The sequence below is a fragment of the Colias eurytheme genome, chromosome 28 (genome assembly GCF_061535395.1).
Source record: "Colias eurytheme isolate Ceu_HAF_F1 chromosome 28, ilColEury1 Martin Lab GWU primary, whole genome shotgun sequence".
In the NCBI taxonomy this organism is placed as follows: Eukaryota; Metazoa; Arthropoda; class Insecta; order Lepidoptera; family Pieridae; genus Colias; species Colias eurytheme.
This window is the reverse complement of record NC_143007.1, coordinates 2,623,957-2,646,986: the sequence shown is the minus strand read 5'-3', so window position 1 is coordinate 2,646,986 and position 23,030 is coordinate 2,623,957. Positions and strand designations below refer to the sequence as shown.

At 32.4% G+C, this 23,030-nt stretch overlaps 1 protein-coding gene across 1 annotated transcript in view; it reads left to right on the top strand.

Moving 5' to 3' along the window:
• Positions 1 to 987: 987 nt before the first annotated feature.
• E(Pc) (Enhancer of Polycomb) overlaps positions 988 to 23,030 on the top strand; it is an 89,406-nt gene continuing 67,363 nt past the window's right edge. Inside the window, exon 1 of the mRNA XM_090117486.1 lies at positions 988 to 1,374. Within this exon, the coding sequence (XP_089973612.1) occupies positions 1,222 to 1,374 (153 nt within the window). The 5' untranslated portion in view covers positions 988 to 1,221. The remainder of the gene's footprint in view (positions 1,375 to 23,030) is intronic.

Sequence of the window (23,030 nt, the reverse complement as noted above, 5' to 3'; positions counted from 1 at the left end):
TGAACTGATCGCCCGATTAGTTGACAAATCAGTGCGCGAGTGTCAAAGTTTGCAGTAGAATCGACGCGCGCTCACATATAAAGTGGTTCAATAATTATTTGTCAATTATTTGTCCTCACACATTGAAACAATTAAGTTTAGTGGAGGGGCGTTCATTTTTAGATTAGACAATCTCTACTTTTTTTTTGTTGTATTTAACGAAAATATACAGAAAGAATATTCAAACGCTCACCTTGATTGCCATTTGATTGCCATCAGTCGATAGCAGACGCAGACAATGCGCAGACACAGTCTTTTGAAAAAATATAAAAAGACCGCGAAACATAAAACTTGATTCTCTTTGCTCTTGGGCAACGTCAGTACTGCCATGTGAAGTAAAATGTTCCATAAAAAGCGGCACCATCAACATTATATATTTATTACATATTTATTTTATATCTTCTATATTAGTAAACATTTCCACGTATCGTTTGCGAAAATCTGTATAATTATTGAAAGAACGAAATTACAGCATTAACTTTTTTTATGAAAAAATAATGGTATTGCTAGGTATAAAAAAACCATAGAGTAAATGCGCGTAGAACTAAACACAAAGAAAAAGTAAATAGTTATTTTCATTTAACATTTTTATTATTTTATCGAACTATTATAAGGAATAAATACAATAAACAACAATAAAAATAAATAGACACTTGAATATTGTGATAACATTCTGATCGTATATTGAAACGTTAAACGTTTTCAGTGTCTATGGTTTGACAACGAACGTCCGATGTCATTTCAGTACTCTTTCTTAAATTATATGAAAATTTTACTTTAAATAAAATAATATAACACTAATTTAATAATTAAATATTTTATTATAATTTTTAAATTTGATTTATGTATCATAATAGTGTAAAATATGAAAAAGTTCTAAAAATATCCAAGCAGTTCCCGCGTGTTTCCTTCCCGCGCACGTCGCGCTCGTGGAAGTTGGTCATGGTCGTCCGCCAAACGGAAAGCCGCCATGATGGCTTTCTGTAAAGTACGCTCAATATGTAAAGTTTCGATATTGTTTTTCATTAATTGTGACTGAGTGCGTGCAAAAATTAATCATGGGAACGAACTAGAGTGTGCAAAGTGCTGTTTAAGGTCCTTTAGGACCTCCTGGAGGAGCTAAAAAGTGATTTATTAGTGCATTTTTGTGTCGACGCTAGCGTGTTTTGTTCTGTCAACAAAATGTCGAAGCTCTCGTTTAGGGCGAGGGCCCTGGATGCGTCCAAACCAATGCCGATATATCTCGCCGAGGAGCTTCCGGATTTACCGGACTACTCGGCGATTAACCGTGCAGTACCTCAAATGCCTTCTGGTATGGAAAAAGAGGAAGAAAGTGTGAGTATTCTACGCATTTAGGTTCAGTCATCAAAACTACTGTGTGTCGGCCATCATGTTTTGGTTTCGTGTTCTTACCGCCAGAGGCGTTGTATATTTATTGAGGAAATTATATTTCAGCTGGTATTTCTATATTTTATTAATGATTATTACTGAAAACCACACTTTTTCCTGTGAAAATATTTAGTTTACTTATCTTTTCGTAGCCCCCCGTCAAAATTATGTTTGACTGCCTTCTGTCAATTTTTGGCGCATTATAACATGTGTTGTTTAGGACTGTTCCCAGTCTACTATGTTTGATATTTAATATCTCGCAGGTTCTAAATAGCACGGGGTTGTAATTTTGGGAGAATTTAGGTGAATGTATGTAGAAAATATAAAAAATTTACATCGAGGTGCCGGCTCGTTAAACATATGTTATTGTTTACAAACACAGCGTATGCCGGTACGCACGTTGTAATTTACACACTTAGGACAATTTTGTTACTATTATTATTTTCCAAGATAATTAATAATTTAGGATCATGTTAATCATCAGTACTTACTTTTATTTGATCATTCGTAATAAAAAATTAAGTAGTTCTATATTAAACTAGCGGTCCGCCCCGGCTTCGCCCGTGGTACATATTTACGTTTTCTCTACATAAAAACCATCCTCGTACTTCAAGGAATATAATAAAAAAAGAATTATCGAATTCGGTTCAGCCGTTCTCGAGTTATGCGCTTACCAACACATTTTGCGATTCATTTTTATATATAAGAAGATATAATATTAAATTACAAGACATATTATGCCTTAGTTATTTTAGGTTTTATTTCTTTCTTATATCTAGTTTGAGGACCTATTTATATAATATTATAATTAATACCAACTAAACATATTACTCTCAATTAAGATTATTTAATTTTTTTATTTTGTAATACCAGTGGCTAGCGTAGATTCTTTATCCTTTATCAATTAATAATAACAGACTTTATACATTTTCACTTTACATAAGTTATAAGTAAAAACGTCAACTAGGTATATTATTAGTATATTCTTCAACAAATATTGGATATGATAGTTTATATCATATTATGTTATTATATTCAGCGTTTGCAAGTTTTTAATTATAAGGAAATACCAAAAATTATATATTTGTGGGAACTAATATTTAGAAATCAACAAACCTATTGGTTTTAATGTTTTACTATAACAATTAGCATATTTTTAAAGTATAAACGTAGGTTTACATCGACGACAAACGTAGGTAACCCGTAGGGGTTACATGTTTAAAGGTTTTTGCCTTAAAAATTAGCATTTATATGTTACACACAACTTTATTATTTCAATTATTAACAACTGATCAATGACTCACATAGTTATAAAAGGAAATAGTGAATTTTGACTTGCTTTTACATAGTGAATGCCTTGTTCGAAGCAATGACATCATGATATCTAAAATGGAAAGAGATTATTATAGGTATTTTAACAGAATATGTATACTTATAACATAAAAAAGAGTTTGTTCGAACATTCTTATCTCAGAAACTACTGAGTTGATTTAAAAATTCTTACACTGGGACAAAGGTTATGTGATCCCTGACTGCTATAGGCTATAGATGTACTGTCTATATGTACCGCTAGTTATTTTTAAAAATTGTGAATAAGGAAGCGCTTGACCACAATCTCTCCTGATAAGCTGAGATGAGGTCTAAAATGGTACGCGCTTCCCTAGAAGGTACCTGTTCACTCTATGATTTTTGAACTTGTAAGATAACAAAAATTTACTGCTGAAGTTCAAATGATAACTCAAAAACGGCTGAACAGATTTTAATGATAATTGGTTTTAGGAAGCCAAATAGAGCAGCTGGCACAATTTATTATAATAGTAGTCATTTTTTTAGTAACAATACAAAATGTCTAGTATAACAGGAGGGAATGGTCAGTGATGAAAATTGTATTTGCTTACAAAGTATTGAATGAAAGTTAGAATAGTATTTCAATACACAATCTAGATATTATGGGAGTTTTACACTTTTTAAACGAACACTTATCTCATCTGTTACTTCTTTTAAAAGAACACAGACTAAAATAATTGATGACAAATGATTTTTGTAAGGCTCATACAATATAGGTACAGCATATATTATAAACGAATTTTAAAGAGTTGTTTAATTATAAAAAATGATGATTAGCTCTATTATTTGTTAATGTTCTTGCTAATTAAAATAATTAATTGCATTTAATGTCAATTGTAAATAATAAAAAATATTACCCAATTACAGTATTGTTTAAGTGAATTTCATTATTTAGCTAAATTATGACAATTAAGCATAGTAATGAATTTGTGTGCATTACCAAGTTAGCATTACTTGAATTGAGGTTTGCATATTGCAATATTAATTTGAAATTATGGAGAATTTTTTTAATTTATCGATTCATCATTTTGAGTTGGAATGATTTGAGCTGTTTCTCTCGACATTCTCACGTAAAATAGGTGCTCGACGTTGTGAAAATTTACACAAATTATATTATGTATTTCATATTTCATAGTAGGATTTATACATTTAATTGGATTGAGATTATATTATGTAGGTACATGTGATTTTATTACATAGACATAACGAGATTAACATAATTATATTTGAATATTTGTTTTCAATAACGTAAGTTGAAAGTTCGCTTTTTATAGTTAACTTAGTAGGTGAGTAATTTAGACCACACATGTACCACTATTCTTATAGCCAAGTAATAAATATTTACAATGACGGCGGTCAGGTAATCGCGCCCTACAAAATTAAAATGGACAAACATTGTTGACCTACATTTTAAGCACTAACCTTTATTGAATTTATCATTTTTCCTTTTTATTCGTGTAATATCATAAAACATATTTAAATGCTATATTGTGTCGAGATTTGAATGGCTTTTACTCCACTTTATAAGTGTGTTTTTAAACCGAGCGGTCAAATGAAATAGGTCAAATGAAAACCAATCATGATGTCGTGGCGTGTTTCGTTTTTGCTAACCACTCGACACGTAGGTACCGTACATAACGAGCGTTGTTTTTCACGGGAGCGACACGACAAATCGGTTAGCATTCGTGTATAGATGCAATTAATCTTTAATTAGACACGTATAATTTGGAAATTGTATTCCTTACAAATCGTAACATGCACGCATGATTGGACGATTAATGGATCAGCTATTTAATACCAATATGTGTGTATATCATTAATTTTGTCATTTGAGTGGCATTAGTTTTGCTACTTTTTGTGGAAATAACTTACATGCAGTATTGTGTTACTTGATTTCGTCGTATATTAAGCCGTTTAGGAAAGCATTGAAGAAAGTAAAACATTTATTAATTTTATAAAATTTATATGATATGTAGGTAGGTATATCATGTATTGTATAGATGTTAATAATAATAAGTAATAACCTTAGATCCTATTCCAAAAGCCGTCATCATAGCAATCAATTTTCTGAGAAAAGCTAGAAAGATAGTCCATGGCACGCAGATCGATCTAAAACACAGAATAATCGAAGATTGATGCTAATCCTTGCTAGGAGATAATATAGGTAGGTACTGTATATTATTAATTTCTAGCGTAGGTTGATAAAACTCTCATACCATAGTTTCGTTTTTGTTTTAGACACAAGGTGATCAACCTCACTAAACTTTTTGCGATTAAATTACTATCGACTTCTTGACCTTATAAAGAAGGTCAACGATAACTCGTTTCTGAAATAAACGTGAACATAATTATTACCGTAGTATTTATTTTTACTCTGTTACCTGCAGTATACATAAAATTTGTTACAATATAAATAACTATCAATGTTATGTACATATGTATATATATTATAAACTATGATTGAAAATTGTTGTATAATAATTTTAACACATGTGTACTTCAGAACTTCTATATTATTCCATACTAGGTCATTAGTCATTACATACTATCTCTATGTACTATGGTACCTACTATGTTGTGAAAATTGTTTCAAATGTATTATGATTGCGACTCAATCATTTATCTATTAAGGTTTTTTGTGCTTTTACTCCTCTATGAATCGTATCACAGTACGGTCGTAATTCGTAACTATTGTGACAAAGCTAAAATCGTAACAATACCCAAATTCCATTGTAAATATACAAAGGGAAATATAGCGTTGTACATCAAACGTAATTAAACGACACATTTCATACTGTACACTGTACAGTACCCACGATTAATTATATCAGGCGGTTATTGGGTTGCGTAAAGTAACAAGTATGACCTCTCTCGTGATTTGTCATTTTAGACTTTAGAGTAATGATGTGATTGCATATAATCTGTTTTTTTGTAATATTGAGACAGGAAAATTTTATTTTTCGAGTGATGTGTATTGTGTACATATGTATAGCGTAAAATGTTTGCTAGGTTAAGAGATAATGCCTTAGATGTGTTTTAAGTGATATGGGATAGTTTAGTGCATATCGATATTATAAAAAAAATATCAAGAAGGTATTTCAGACGCCAAGAATTGACTCCAATTTCGTTTTCCATTCGTTATATGAGAGAAAATAGACGTTATTGGGAATGGAAAATTATATTTCGATCTAAAATATATTTCACAAATTGCCTAACAACGTTTGATTAAATACAATCCCCGGATTTGCGTAGGCGAACAATTTAAACAGTTAAACTGAACAGTCTATCTCTATATTCAATTTTCCATTACTGCTATATTATTCGTGAAATTATTTAAGCGTTAAATGTCTGGTAATTTGGATAATATGTCTGCAGGTACTCTATTTTGTATGTACAAATTATGTTACCTATTGAGAAGTTAAAAATAATTATTCTGTTCGGAAAAGTTGAGTGTTTCGGATTAGGGCAAGGGACGAAATGAAACTCACATTAGAGGTATTGAACTTTAATTCTCAGAATAAAGAAGCCTCGAAGATAATACATATATTCATATTATAAGCATGAACAAAATCGGTTCATCCATTGAGCTAAAACAAAACAAACATATGTATGTTATATTAATCAAACATAGTTATGTAATTAGTAGCGAGACGTATACATAAGGCATTAATTAACTGATTTAAAACGAAAACATGAAATATGAAATTCAAACAAACCTCCCTGAAAAGTTTTGCGACTCTAGCTTTCGTTATCCACCTAACTATGGGTTTACCCCAGTTGAATCACCCTTAACTTTCACCTCCCATAATGTACTCTATTAAAAGCACTATGTTCTTATGTTACACGATATTATTATGAATTTTTAAAATGATTCGATAGACCTGAACCTTCCTACAAAAAACAACTTATAAACGTGTAATTAGAGTGTGATCTATCCGAACCAATACCGCCTTTATTGCACCAGTTTAGAGTTCAATTTCACGTTAAATTTATCACAATCGTATGCTTTTAGTGTCTATAAAATTGTATTATGCTATGACGTCAATAAGGGGTGCAAGGGAACGGAATTGGAAGGGTGAAATTGTATTTTTATACGAGTTTAAACTTTAAATACATGTGCATAGAGTTTTAATTCGGACTGTGCGTGCGTTTTTAAGTTTTAATAACATCCTGTCTAGTGCAGACCTATCAATAACACTACCCTTTCGTTTATTCTAACAATTTGGGTTTCGAGTGACCTGCTAGTTTGAGGAAAGTCCAAAGGTCGAATATCATTATACGTTGAGGAAAACCTAATAGTCTCGATAATTGTTGGTTTGGTTTATATTGGACTTAGCGAGTCACGAAAACGGTTCAATAAATAGGTACCTATGTATGTATTTATTATGTAATATAAGGAAATAAGCAAAACACCATCATCCTCATTTATATTTAATATATATCGTATAAAAGGTTATCTGTATGAAAATTTATTCAAATAAATTCAATTTTACTAATGTATCTGCCCAAACAAAGAACTTTCGAAAGCTCGAAAGAATATTTAAGTGTTGTAGTAAAGTACATTTAATCTGTTGGGTCTAACGAAACATTTTCTTGAAAGCAAAATTCTCGAAAAATAGAATTTCTAAAATTGAATTATATGGGAACCTCACGAAACTGAATTTTGTCGTGAGCTTGATATTAAAAAGTGGATGTGTTCGCTATTAAATTAAATGAAAACACGAGTAATTTTTCAAAACAGTACTTTAATTAAAACGCTTTTTCATGTGTTTTCATCTCGCTCTAGCACATGATTTAATATTGCTAATGTTGTGTTTTGTCTCAGTTTCCCACAAGTGGAATTTCGAGCGCTAACATTTGGAGGCACTTTAGATTTGTAAGTTTTTTTACTTGCCTAATGGACTGATTCTAATCTAAATTTGTGGCTAAATTGTTTGGTAATGAAATTTATAGAGCTACTTTATGTTCTTTCTACTAAATGAAGCGTATAATTTTCAACAAATTGCTGTTGTTTCTCATTAAAATTTAAACATAATTTGTCTACTGGGAAGGTGTAATTTCGAAAAATTGAAATGGTTTGGCTTAGTAGCATTAGGGTCGGTGCACAATGAATCATGATTATACCTTAATCTCCGTTTAATTTAAACTATAACACTAGTGCAGTCTTCCATCGTTATGCTAGTTTAGATTTACTACAACATGTGCAGTTGGCCTTATTCCAATATCCGATACAGTTAAATTGTGGCTAATAAAATTAAGTGCTATAAAAGATTCATGATTTGCATCTTTTTACAATGTATTTAATATGCAGAAAGTGTATACTAATTATATTAGCTGGATAGACAAAGGCATTTGTTATTAAATATTATCAGAGCATTTCTTTCTATTTTATGAACGTAGAAAGAGTGCGAACGTATTCGTAGTTCTTCTGGTAGGACTATTAACTTTTGCAAGCTTATGTTTAGAGCATATTATTATTATAACTAAATATATATTAGATATTGTGGATCAATTCGTCTTATTTTCTCATACAGACACGATACAATATGTCACTCCATCATTGCTATTAAATTTTCCTCTACCAATACTCGTTATACAATAGAAAGCAACGACAGCCAACAACTGTAGATATTTCTCCATGAGACCATTTGTCATTGTGCGGACTAGCTACTCCCGGTCGCCGTCAATCGATAAAAAATATTCTTTTTCTCGTGAATGCAGTCCAATCAAGATGTTTTGTCCTTATCTAGCTGTATGTAGGAAACATGGAGAGCCAGTGAATGTTTTTTGTGTGAGACATACTTACTGGTACTTTGCGTTGTGAGAATTTCGCTATTTTGAATTTTTATTATGGCTGCATAAAACCTTGGTGAATATCAATGTGTTCTTTAATATGTGTATGAATACTTTATGTACAATAATCTGTAGCCTGCCTTTACGTAAAATACTCTGTAGTATATAAATTTTAGAAAAAAATATGTGTAGGTATTCGGTAGGTCTTGAGAAGATCGTAAATTATTCTTAATAGCCCTGTGTGGAAAAGATATTCTGACAGAACAACTATTGCCTGGTCGGGTAGTAAAAATTTAATTTAAACATTTCAGGGCATTTCAGTTTCATCCAAGTTCACACTGATGTACCTACAGTAGCGAAAATTCATATTGAAACTACACAATTATAGGCAGGTTACAGGTACATAAAGTTCGACGTATTCGCATCGCCTGGGGGCTGGGACGTGGTGATTAAATTCATTGTTATCAAAATATACCTATTATTAAGTAGAGACATAATTAAATTGCATAGCAATAGTATACCCGATATAGTAGGTACATATGTTTTTCGTAGTTGGCAGATATTATGCGTGCAGCGTGGAGGACGTACCTATAATGCGTCTGATGCGTTTCATAAAGTTTTTAATTATTACTAGCGGTCCGCCCCGGCTTCGCCCGTGATACATATTTATGTTTTCTCTACATAAGAACCATCCTGGTACTTCAAGGAATATAATAAAAAAAGAATTATCGAAATCGGTCCACCCGTTCTCGAGTTATGCGCTTACCAACACATTTTGCGATTCATTTTTATATTATAGATTATTTTTATTACACATACATAGACAACAGGACCTACTCTAAACAATTACACGTCCATAAACTTTCCATACCTAATAAACTAACTGCTCTTACAATAAAACATATTCATTCACTTGCTTTTCAGTAGTTATTTATAGCTAGTAATAAACTGTAAAGCACGATACTTTTAAAAGTGACGTAGGTACGAAAGTCATGCACAATTATTATTCCTAACATGCTGGGAGCATCGCTTATTAAACATTTTCACGCGTTGTCCCCGCAGACAAAATTACGTATACTAAATACGTTTTTCGGACTATTTGTATGCAACGAATCGGCTGATAACCTCAGGTTATGTAACTTTTGTTTAAAATAGCAGTACTTACGTTGCATAAAATTTGACATGGGAAAACTGAATCGTGCAATTTATGAATTTTCTTGTATCTTCTTCAACTCCTTGCAGTTTTATATGCTTTTATAAGCAACACGCGCTTATGGGTGGTTGGATTTTTACGTTTATTTTATGAAGATTAATGATAAAAAATTTAATGCTAGTAAAGTAAATTGATCAGTTTATACTTTATATATTACGAGTGTCTGAAAGGGACATTAAAAAATTACCCGAAGATATACCTAATGTTAATATGCTTGAAAAATCTTGTTAGTGTGTAAGGTTCGTTAGATGTATAAATTTAAATTTATCTTTATCTAATTGAAAGTCACAAACAAGATACAATCTAAACATAAAAGATTACCACACTGATTACTGATTAGTGAATATTTTAGAGTGATTTTAAAAGGCGATTACGCGAACATACATATTTGTTCACTGGTCACTTAAATTTTTAAGTTTTTAAATGAATAATAATAACATAGACTATTTATTTTTATATTGACTAGGAACAGTTAACACATCACAAGACAGTTAGCTTTTATACAAGCTTACGGAATGTATAGTTAATATTCTACATCCTTATGTATCTAACGTATGGAGTTTTCATTTCTTTAAGGAGATTGGCGCCGCTTTCCCATTCCCGTATATAATACCGTATAAGGAAATAGCAAATGATTCAGACGATTATGCTACGGTACGGTTAGGTATTTATTAGTTCAATATAAGTGAGGCTAGGCACAGTATGACTAACGTAGTGTTCATAAGTACAGCTGTTTGACTTTGAGATAGGAATAGTATTATTGCTAAGGTATTAAACTTGTCTATGTACTAATTTAGTACCTTTTCGTAAGGTAGTAAAGACTAGTTTGCTATGAATTATCGAATCTCTTGCAGAAGGTACCTTTTAAGAGCGTGATTTTATTCAAGTCTATTTTGTAAAATCGATGTTTGTATTTATAACTTTATTGTAAAACTTTCTCTATCTATAATACATAAGTAGGTATAATATGCTGATGTGGTCTTCGAACGATCAAAATGTTAGTTAAATATATCAAATATACGAACACGAACATCTTACAAATAAGACATCGTAACAAGGGATGTATGGAGTCGATTCATGTTTTCAAATTAACATACGAAAGGCATACGGGAAACATGCACCTTGCCGGGGCTTACGCACGTGTCTCGCAGGTGTATGGGACATGAATCATCGATATAAATATAGAGGATAGTGTAGTTATTATACAATCGTGGATGCGTCAGGTTGTTTTGGAAGGCTTGAATGATCTGGAACGATTGTGTAGTAATGGGTTTGTTGAAAACTAGTGGCTTGTATGGGTTTAAAAGTAAGATCTAGTTTAATCATAGTTATCAAATATCAATCATGTGTGTACTTATTTTTTTTTATTAGGTAGTGCTGACGTTTTTAATTTTAAGTAGGTAGGTTCTAAGTAATAAAAAATATAACTGCTCAATTTATACTAATCATGGTTTCGTAGTTTATCTGCACAATTATTAACTCCTAAATTCGTTTAGTGATAGCAATTTGAAGCATTTACTCAAACATCTTCTATTATGGCTAAAACGATCTCGTTATGAATAGATATGATATTAAGGCGTATCTTGTAGGTTTGTTGTAGGCTTGTAGACATTCTAAGTATATTAAATAGATAGAATAATCAATAAACAAATCTATATGGTAAAATTTGATAAAAAATCGATTTGATTATCTTGGTGCCTACTTTCAACTATGTAGAATTCCTTAACAACAAGCGGTCAATGACCTCTACCTCCAAAAAAATGGTAAAATACTATTTTAACATATTTGGGCATTCTTAGTAGTTAGTGGACCGTTTATGACGGAATGTTTTACGTATCCAAGTTCTACTAATAAGGATAATTTATCAAATATAATTCCATATTCTGAAGTGAAAATATATGTTCAAATTTAATTGGTGTTTCGTACTACATACACGCTTGGAGTCAATGAACCTTAAAGTATATGTACATTGTACATATGTATGTTTGTGCGAAAAAAAGTTCCTTAGATAGTTCTAAGATTAGGGGAAATGGGAAATTTATACCATTAATATTAATGTACGTATTTCCCTCTGTCCACGTGTTTTTTAACTCGACCCTTTCAATAATAATCACGCTGTCTTTACTTTCGTAACAAAACAAATTTGACTACCAGACCAAAAGTAACAAGCGTCATTCTGTTTTCGTACGTATTGGTATAGTAATAGGGGTGATTATTGATTTATAGATGAATGTGTACATAACTCGACCTTGAAATAATCGTAAACGTATTTAGATGGCATTGCCATGGTATTTTACGACTTATGATAGGGTCTGATTTTAATATAAATGTTACGATTTATATATCTTATCAAAAGATTTGTTTGTGAGAACATTCTCTTATTCATTTCGCAGAGATAGATAATTATTGTATCATGTTATGGAAAATATATGATTATTTCGTGAGATTTTTACATAAGCCTGTACTTTATACTTGTCTTAATTCTTGGCCAGTTTTAACAATACATATGTGTAGAAAATATAATGTTTAAAAAATAAGCGAACAATTCATAATCATAAAATAAATGTCTAACAATAAGCAACTCAAATGGCTCAGTAATTTAAGCAATGAAATTTTGGCTTCGCTCAGTTGGCAAAGAGTAGTTAGGTTCTAGTTAGGAATTTTGCATTTCATAACTCTAGAATTTAATATTTATCATACTAATGGTTAACGATATTACCTATGTACCCTCTTCACTATGGGCAGCTCTGGGCGAGTAGAGGCAATCACGATAGTGTAGTCTCTACACTGTAGAAGGCCTAATGTCTGTGATTGCCCGTCATTGTAGATGTTTATTCGTAAACGCCATAATGGTGGCCAACATCAACGATCATTTGATGGGCCAATGCTGCCCAATGATTGGAGTGGGCCCATTATAATACAATGTTACTAAGTAATCGTAAAAAAACTTAATTAAAAGGCTACTAGAATTGATAACAACATTGTAGCCGACATCTTTATTGTAGAGGTAATTAGTTATTAACGAACACGTGAGTGCAGCCATAGCAGTGCAGGATTAATGTATCTCGCCTTGGTTGAAACTTGAAGTATACTTGATATTGGTGAACAAAATTTATATGTAATCAGCGATGATATTGCGTCATCTTCCCCGTTTGCAAGGTGACAAAAAAGACATGATTTGAACATAAAATCAATGGATGAAAAACTTTAGTTATTTACAAAAATAATTGTAATGAAAAAAGAACATGATTGGTACGAAAAATCAACACTATGAAGCACTTTAGTTGTTCAAGAAGTTACCGTCATGGGTTTCTTTTCTTTTAAATATGGTGTTTGAACTTTTAACTCATAAAGGAAGTTCACGAACTTTCTTCGACGTCGTTATGAAAGTTTGAAATTATGTGCATATATTTATTAATAATTTAATATATTTGAGTAACACATTAACTCTGCACGCTAAAATAACCGCAATATATTATATTCTATACATGCAAACATATATAATTATTTTATTTCTTAATTAATTGTTTTATTATCTAACAGCAGAGAGAGACACTTTAGACTTAAGCATTTTGTTGTCTGGTGGGGCCCTGAAAACCAGCGCTATGCTGACCATATCGGCATAGCATAAGCTGAGCGGCCTTACCCTTTAGGTCGCCAGTCGCCACACAAATCATATTCTTAGTTTTAATTTTTATGTTAGATTATATTTAAGTGTATTTTTATATTGTTTCTTTTTTTTTTTTTGTTTGTGTTGGTGGTGGACGGTGGTAATTTGGTGTGCCTAATAAAAATTATTTTATTCTTATTCTTATTCTTATTCTAGTCTAACGTATTTCTGTAATTATGTACTTAGTACTAACTAGCTTTTACCCGCGGCTTAGCCCGCGTGATTAAAAGAAATTCCCATTTGAATGAGATGATTCATCGCTTTACAAATCTTAGTCTCCTTAGTCTTAGAAAAATAAAACCAACACACGTATTTTGAATATTTTTAGTGTAATATAACGGTGTCAGTTATATTATATGGATGCTTTGTTAAAATATTCTTGTTATAAAATACAATGCCTTTTAAACTTCGTTGAGGGAATTTGTACGTCAAAGATAATTCTTCTTCATGATATTGTTATATTAATTGGATTAGCTCTTTGAACCTCTATTCCTATTATACTTAATACATGAAGGTCGTAATTGAGAGAAGTTATTATAGCGTATACGGGTATAATGCCATTCATTGTAGTTTAACAGCTTTTATTAAAGCTTCGTATACTCGTATTCATCACGGAAACTTTTCAGAGGATAATATCGGTACATTTATCGGTATAATACATTTTTGTTCTTTACAAGGCTTATTTTTTATGGAAGGCTAAATATATTTGGATAGATGTAGAATTTAGATAGTGTGTGTAACACATACCTATTGTTAATTTAACTGGATACTATGTTTATCTTAAATAGATTTTACTGATACAATTTAAATGTACCTACATTGTATGTTACATTTTGTGCCAGACAAATATTTACTCATACACATTCCCGAAAAACATATTCCTCCTAGCTATATCGTGTAAAAATATATATTTCTTTAGACTAATAATTTAATTTTCATCTCCTTGAACAAACACTGAATGGGGAATATGATAAACGTATAGACGGTATTAAAATGCCACGTGTAGTAGAGGTTTCTGAATACTTAGCTCAAGCTTTTGAATCGTCATAATACCTATATGGAAATTTTATGCCACCGCTTACGCAAGCACTGCCTATCTATAGAGAAGAGCCAAGAAACTGTAGATGCTCTTTACTCATCGTATCAATGGCCAATGCTATAAAGTTTTCGATATTAAATAGAAGTGACGGTTAAAAACTGCCCTGACGTTCCATGGCCTGGATTGCCGTGTATTTTACTAGCTTTCCGGTCGTGGTGTCGCCCGCTTGGTATAAAACTTAACAAATTATACACTAAAATCTTCCTCGAGAACCACTCTATCTATTAAAAATATCCCATCAAAATCTGTTGCGTAATTTTTAAGATCTAAGCATAGAGATTAGAGACAAAGAAGGCGGACTTTGTTTTTTACTACGTAGTGATATTGATTTCTGCTATAGGTATCTAGTAGGTTCTTTGAATTAATTCATTATTACACTAAGATTTTTTATAAAGTGTCGGTTGTACTAAAGTAGAAGGCACGTGTACCTTTCCGGGATTCGCTAGGGCTCCCACGCGTACTTACTCGTTGCAAGGGACGTAATTGCTGCCATTGTCTGAAACCTACAATGAATGGGCTAATAAATATTGCACCGAGAAAATTTTGCTTTTGCATGTGTTCACCGCTTATTTAATATTAAGATTTAGAATTATAATTGAACTAGTTGTGTGCTTCAGGTTTACCCTTGGTACTTAATATAGCCTATAGCACTCAGGGATTACGTATGTACATGTAAAACGTTGAAAGTATTTTTAAAATCGGACCAGCAGTTCTTGAGATAAGTGCGTTTATACAAACTCTTCAGCTCTAGGTTATTAATAATATAGTAGGTATAGATATACTTATGTGTGAGAGATGTCCAAAATATCTCGTTATTCGGGTAGGTCATAAAGATTAAAAAATGAGCGGAGATTGTGGCGGAGATGTTGAAATTCGACTTCGTAATTAAATTTCAAAATCTAAACTCGTTTCTGATGTTAAATTAAAAGTAGGTAGGTATACAAAGTTAATGATATTAAGGTTCAACATGAAGGTTTTGCAAGCTAACGACTTAGCATAAAAACTATTAATGTCAAGTAGGTATCGGTGAAATCAAAATAATGAGATATAAATCTTAATAAGGTAATGTGAAGGTAAATAAATAATAAAGTATCATTATTGTTTTTTTTGTACATAATAGTATAAATAATGATTTTTGTACTTAACACTTTGTATCAATTGTTGTAAGAAGGTAAACAACACCTAGTTATACCGTATTTTAAGGTAATTTAAGAATTGGTCGAAATTTCCCATTAACTAGTTACTATAAATAAATAAGCATCGCGATACGCTCAGGAAATACTAAATACGTAAGAGACGACACACATCGTATCTACAAATACAATAACATATAGATTTCTATGTGTTTGAATATACAAGCAACATTGTTTCTCTCCGTACTAAGATTTCCCCAACGTGAACGGTACGAGCTTGTTCTAAAGTAAAGCGTACAGACAGGTAGCCTATGCCTGCCTTGAGACGCGTATTGCGTTACGAAAACAAAATAGGTAGGTAGGTAGTAATGTAGGTGAGTACATTGCAGCGTAAAGGTGTACGCAGACTTATTCGAGACGAACGATATGTACGAATCGAACTTTAGAATTATTTACATGATTTCTTTTGAAACCTCTCACTCTAGATTATGAATTTGGTCCTCCAAATTAATAATCTAGAGTGAGACGTTAACTAACTAGACGAGGGTGTTCGAATTTTCATAGTTGTGTATGACAGAGCAATGAGATTTATTTGGCTAAATATAATTAAAAAAACTAAATTGTATTGATTGTATTGTCACCGAGCTTTGAGCTTTGATATGTCTATAAAGTTTCAATTAAACTTGTCCCTTTTAAGCGGGTCAATTCTTTCGTTGTGTGTGTTCCTTGAATTCGACTCGGATAAGTGTGCGTTCACCTTTATGTCGCCCATTTCGAGGTTATTGCGAACAGCTGATGCGTGTAACTATTTATATCTTGGCGTATATTTGTTGCAAATTATTATAATTGCGTCTGTGTGCGAAACGTGTGTGATACTGGTTGATGTACGCGGCTTTGTTTGTGTTAGAAGTAATTTTTTATCCTGATTCAATCGATTAACTGCTGTCGTCCGGTGAAACTCAATAGATAACAAAGTTTACCTGTCGCCGTCATCTGGTTGAATCTGCTATTTGATTGAATGACTAGCGCCGTCATGGAATGACGACATTCAATTGAATTACTAGTCCGAACGTTGATTTAACAAACGTCCTACTGTAAAAGTACCGAAATAGGTCTGGTACTTTGAAATATTATAATAATTTTTTCATTAAGGAGTTTATCGGAGAGATTGCTTATCTCGAGATTATACTTTTGTAGTGAGCTAATTGTAGATAACATTTTTCTTATAACCTATAGGTACTTACGAAGGAGGGGAACCCCCTATAACGTAAATTTACAATTATACTGCAGCTAGCTGTCCCGGCAAACGTTGTTACTTGTTCTGGTTTACTGTTAACACTCACGGGTATGATAAATAGATGTTGGCTGATTCCCAGATCTACCTACTAGGCACACAAAATTTCATGGTTAACGGTCCAGCCGTTTCGTAAGAGTATGGTAACTAACATTGTGACCCGATAATTTTATGTATCTACTAGCGGTCCGCCCCGGCTTCGCCCGTGGTACCTACATGTTTAAACTATCCTATCTCTCAAGTTGGATCGAACTGCACATGGTGTGCGAATTTTATTATAATCGGTTAAGTGGTTTAGGAGTCCATTGAGGACAAACATTGTGACACGAGATTTATAATTTATATATATATTAAGATTTGGTTTCATAATTCATTAAAGTGAAGAATAATATGAACTGATATTATTAATGATTGTAAAAGACGCTCATTCGGTTTTTACATGAAAAACCTAATTAGTTATTATCAGAGGTCGATAGCAATGTCGTTAGCGCAAAACAATTCCATTATATAATAAAATATTTTATTATGTATTAAGTATTTTTCATTTAGGTATGTACGGGCCCAATACTAGGCAGGAAATAAATAAAAAGGTGTAATCATTGTGGTATAATTTTGATTTATATTGGGACTTTTAGAAGACACAATATGCATAACGAAGCTTAATTGTCTGCTAACAACGTAGATATTATTATAATACAATACGCGTAGTAGTTACTGTATGTACATAATACATAATATGTATTTTAAAAATAATCATGATAATGATATATTCTTAAATCGACCTTTCATTTTCGTATGAAATAAACATTTAATAATTAAAATACACTTATTTCGTAAATGCTATAAAACTAATGTTATTTTTAGGTACTGTTGTTAACAATAATACCACTATTAGAGACGATTAACCACAGTATATCGATTGGAAGAATCGATAAATATGTGATTTATAACTCTGTTTCAAGTCTTTTATTCACTCAAGGTCAAGCAAACAGCTGATTGGTTTATTGGATATATAGAATTGAATGGTATGAATCAGGTTAAAATGGTTTTAATGTTTATTCAATTGTATTGCATCGATATCGATTTGATCGGATTTAATGCAATTAAAGTTTAAACGAGTACAAATATTGTTGCAATAACTCTTAGTTGAACATTAAGTTGCGCTTATAACTTATAACGTATTGTATAGGTTGTTAAACAAAAATACAGCATACTTTTCATCACTACATAGTATAAAACAAAGTCGCTTTCCCTGTCCCTATGTCCCTATGTCCCTATGTCCCTTTGTACGCTTAAATCTTTGAAACTACGCAACGGATTTTGATGCGGTTTTTTTAATAGATAGAGTGATTCAAGAGGAAGGTTTATATGTATAATAACATCCATTAAATAGTGGAGAAGTACTGTTATTTTTGAGGTTTCTAATGTGATGTCGTAAAAAATTACATTTTTTCCGCTTACATTGCAAACGCAGGCTGAGGCCTACGAGTTTTATCAAAATAATGTACTAAATATTATACACATTGAAAAGGTCTAAAGAAAAGTCCGCGATGGTATATGTCTATCTCATATGGATAACCCACAATAACTTTTTTTTGTCATTTACTTTTTACGACAAATAATGACAAATTTTCGATGCGATTTTAACCAATACAGCATTAATCCTTAACCAATTAAATACCTTGAATACATTGTTCATTTAATATAGATCTATATGGCCCTTTACACCGTATGATTTAAGTGAATATTTTCGAAGATATTACAGATTTAAAAATTGCAGGACGTAGCCTTTGCGGCGATACCGGCCGGCCGCCCGGCTATCTATTTTATACTCGTGCGAAGCCGGAGCGGGCCGTAATGTTTTTATATACAACGTTCACAGTTTTTCTGTAGTGTATTTAGTATCAGCATTGTACCCGTGCGAAGCCGGGGCGGGTCGCTAGTTTGTATATAAATAGTAGTGACGATTTATTATGTTTTATCTAACAAAAACTTTCCTAACAAATACTGAATTAGTTATAGGTACGTAGATATGTTCCAAGGTCGTTTCCTTTATTCTTGTTGACACAACTTTTCTTTACTCTTAGAAAGGCGGAGAATTCAGGAAATGTTCACGGCCGGTGCAGTGGTGTTACTGTTAACTTACCATCAGGCGATCCACCAGCTAATTAAACCGCTCATACATCAATAAACCCAGTACGCCAATAAAAATAAACTTCTTTTAAAGTACCTATAGAATGCATTTACGCATAAACAAGGCTTACGGTAAAAGGGCCCAAACATATGTCACATTGTATTCCATCGAGCCACTTTCAATGACGGAATCTCGGTTATTTTGTAGAATTGAACCGCTTCAATAAAAATAACCCTATTAAAGTTTATCTAATCACCGGCCATAGTATATTCTCGGCCGGTATCGTAACCACGCCACTCGCCACGTGACTGCTGAGTCACCCCACACTGTTTTCAGACGGTTGTGTAATATACCGATCAAATACAATGTAGACTCTATTTACTGGTGTTTAAGTTGATATTGCCTTGTGCATATTTTTTTTTGTTTTATTTGACGCAGAATATCTGCATGTATTGAATGAGGTTCGGAGATAGTAGTAGGCTTGTATAGGTTTTATTGTCTCTAGAGCTATTTAGTACTCACGTTATAGCTGAGTCGAGTTGGCAAGGGACTGTATGTAATATATTCGTAAATGAAATACTTATTACGTAATGATACGAAATATTGAATACAAGGTTATGTTAATATATGTATTTATTAAAATGTAAATGTAAATTTGTTTGATACCTGTTTGTGTTTTTATTTCGTAAGAATTATGAGGGTTGCATTTCTTAAGTAAAATTAAAAATACCTATGTGACAGGGTGCTATATCTAATGCACTGTTTTTCTAATAATAAGTGGTTTTTGCATGAAAGAGTAGCAAACAATAAACATATACCTATCAATATTCTTGTAAATATCGCAATAGTAGGTTTCTTTGCGGCGATTCTTTGAACTAATATCTATCTGTAAGCCTATAAAATAAACAACACAATCATTCTAAATCTAATCGATGACCGATAACGTTGGCCTAATATAATACGACATTGCGAACGGATATCTATACTAATATTATAAAGCTGAAGAGTTTGTTTGTTTGTTTGAACGCACTAATCTCGGGAACTACTGGTCCGATTTGAAAAATTCTTTCGGTGTTAGATAGCCCATTTATCGAGGAAGGTTATAAGCTATATTTCATCACGCTACGGGCAACAGGAGTGGAGCCACGGGGGTGAAACCGCGTGGAACAGCTAGTCTATTATAATGCCGACAACTTAATAGCGTACGCATTTGTGGTAAGTAACCGAATAACTCATAAATCATTGCTTTAAATTTAATAACGAAGTAGATTTAGTCCGTGGCACTGTCTGGAATCTATACTAACTAGATGCTGTCTTGAAAAGTTCGTTTTGGCCGTAGTTTTAAGACTTAATAATCGTTCTATGTTTCAAACAACACTGTTTAGGTTGCGTAAGGTCATATTATATGTTCATCTTCAAATAATCATCATTTAATACGTAAAAACTACTCAGTTGTTTGTCAGATAAAAACAAATTAGCCATTAACATAATGAAATGAAAATAAGTTTATTATGGTCATATGAAAAAAAAGATACAATTTAGTGTTAGTAAAAAAGGAGCTTAAAAATATACGTATGCCATATTAATTAGGCCAACCACTCAGTGTGTCATCACTGATTTTCACTGATTTTCAGACATAATGCGACACACTCGAGATTTTTCTGTAGGTAGATACAATGAAGAAAAATTACCGTTTTACGTAACTCGCAGACGATCTGTATTTACATAATACATAATAATGTTTCAGTTTACGAATCCGCGAGTAAATTTAAGTCTGTGCGTCGTCGTTGTGGTTTGGTAAATTTTTTTTTGTATTAACTGGGACACTATATTTTAAGTGATGTTGTTAAAATCTATGTGAGGCAATAATGATGATGAATATGTTATACTAAGGTTTATAATGTAATTTATATTTTATTTCTTAGATACATCTAGGTAGTTTTACATGTGTGTACCTATGTAGGTACTCTGTGTGAATAGTAGCATTACTTAATACCCTATCTACAGCAGCGTAGTAGGTACTTATGCATTTTCAAATGTGTGTTCAGTTGATAGTGGGATTTAATGATTTATGTTTTCCTCCAACGTATTTTTCCGTTGGCTATCTAAAAATGCCGTAGTGACGTCATCGCGGTGGGACAAAAACATTTTAAATACTTGTTAACGTTAAATGGTGTATAATTTTTTGAGTATTTTCCGTGAGCCCACCAAAATTTTAATGATGTTGAAACTCGATAAGTTTTAACTAAAGCGCAAAGTCGTTAGTGGTACCTATCGATTTTGAATAAAATAAAATAAAAATTTCATATTCACTAGAAAGTAGTAAAAGCTGTTGTATTTTATTACTTTAAATTTAAAAATATGTAGTTTGTTTGAGAAATTAAGTTATAGACCGGGAGATACTGACACAAAATTTCGAGTCATTTGTAACAGGATGGCGGTTCTACAGGGGTCTTAGTACGCAATGACAAAAAGAAAAATGATGGTGTGAACGCTGGTACCGGTGGGTTAGTCGCGTGGGCGTTAGTCGAACTCGTCGGAAAAATAGCGAAAGTCAAACGATTTGTAACACAAAAATTTTAGAATTTACCGATAGCCCATAAAAAAGAAGTAGGCGGTAGTGTCATGCCATACTTTTCCGGTATGACTTACAGCCCGCCATACCGACGCGAATGTGTTGATTTAAAAAAAACAATTATTCAACCATTTGTACCAAGCTAACTTTTGCACAGGTAACCATCGTCGTGCAGCCATTTACGAAAATCGCCATGCCATACTTTTCGGACGATTCCAAATGGTCGCCATACCGCCGAAAATCTGCAAATTTTTTTTATTTCGCCTATCTTTTTGTACCAGTATTGCATTTGGCTTTTTGGAGAGTATATGATAAAATGTGACCATTATTATATTTGCCATACTTCTAGTAGGGGGAAAAAGTGCTGTCATACTTGAAAAATAAATTTATTATTAATTTATATAAGTGAAGATTTGCAACACCTAGATCTTTGAAATTTTGTATTTATATTCGTTGATCCTCAAACTTACAGGCAAAATAAGTGCCATACTAAATCGTTTGACTTTCGCTATTTTCCGACGAGTTCGACTAACGCCCACGCGACTAAGCCGCCGGTACCAGCGTTCACACCATCATTTTTCTTTTTGTCATTGCGTACTAGTAAGAACCCTGTAGAACCGCCATCCTGTTACAAATGACTCGAAATTTTATGTCAGTATCTCCCGGTCTATTAGGTATTTCATAACTGCGGAATTTTCAATATAATTTCGTTTACAAGTACTTACCTACTTTTAATATATTATGTAGTTATGAAATTCTGTATTAAGTACTAAATCTTGTTTTGCATATTTTTGTTTCAATGGCCATAAGATTATGTAACATGCTATAAAGACTCCCTGTGTTGTTGTGAATGTAAATTTTCTGTCGCAAAAAATCTATTCACTAATAAATGTATAGGGCGTTTTTTCCGCGAATACTATGCGATACCTACTAACCCAATATATAAATAACAAGCGAATAACGTGTGCTAAATATGCATATTATAGGTACAGCGTTTCATGGAAATATTTTTCCGTTTTTAAGCAAAACAACGATGATAAGTTATTACCTACCTACGATAGGCATGCGTGGTATTTAAAATATCGTTCGGTTATCAGACGGCCGCTTCGTAACGCTCGAATCGGGTATTTGAGTCAATTCCACGATAATATATTATAGGTATAATATAATATACTAGCTGTGTCGCGCGGTTTCACCCGCATTGCTCTTCTCCTGTTGGTCTTAGCGCGATGATATCGATAAATAGGCAATCTAACACCGAAAGATTATTCAAATAGGACCAGTAGTTCCTGAGATTAGCGCGGTCAAACAAACTCTTCAGCTTTATAATATTAGTAACTATAG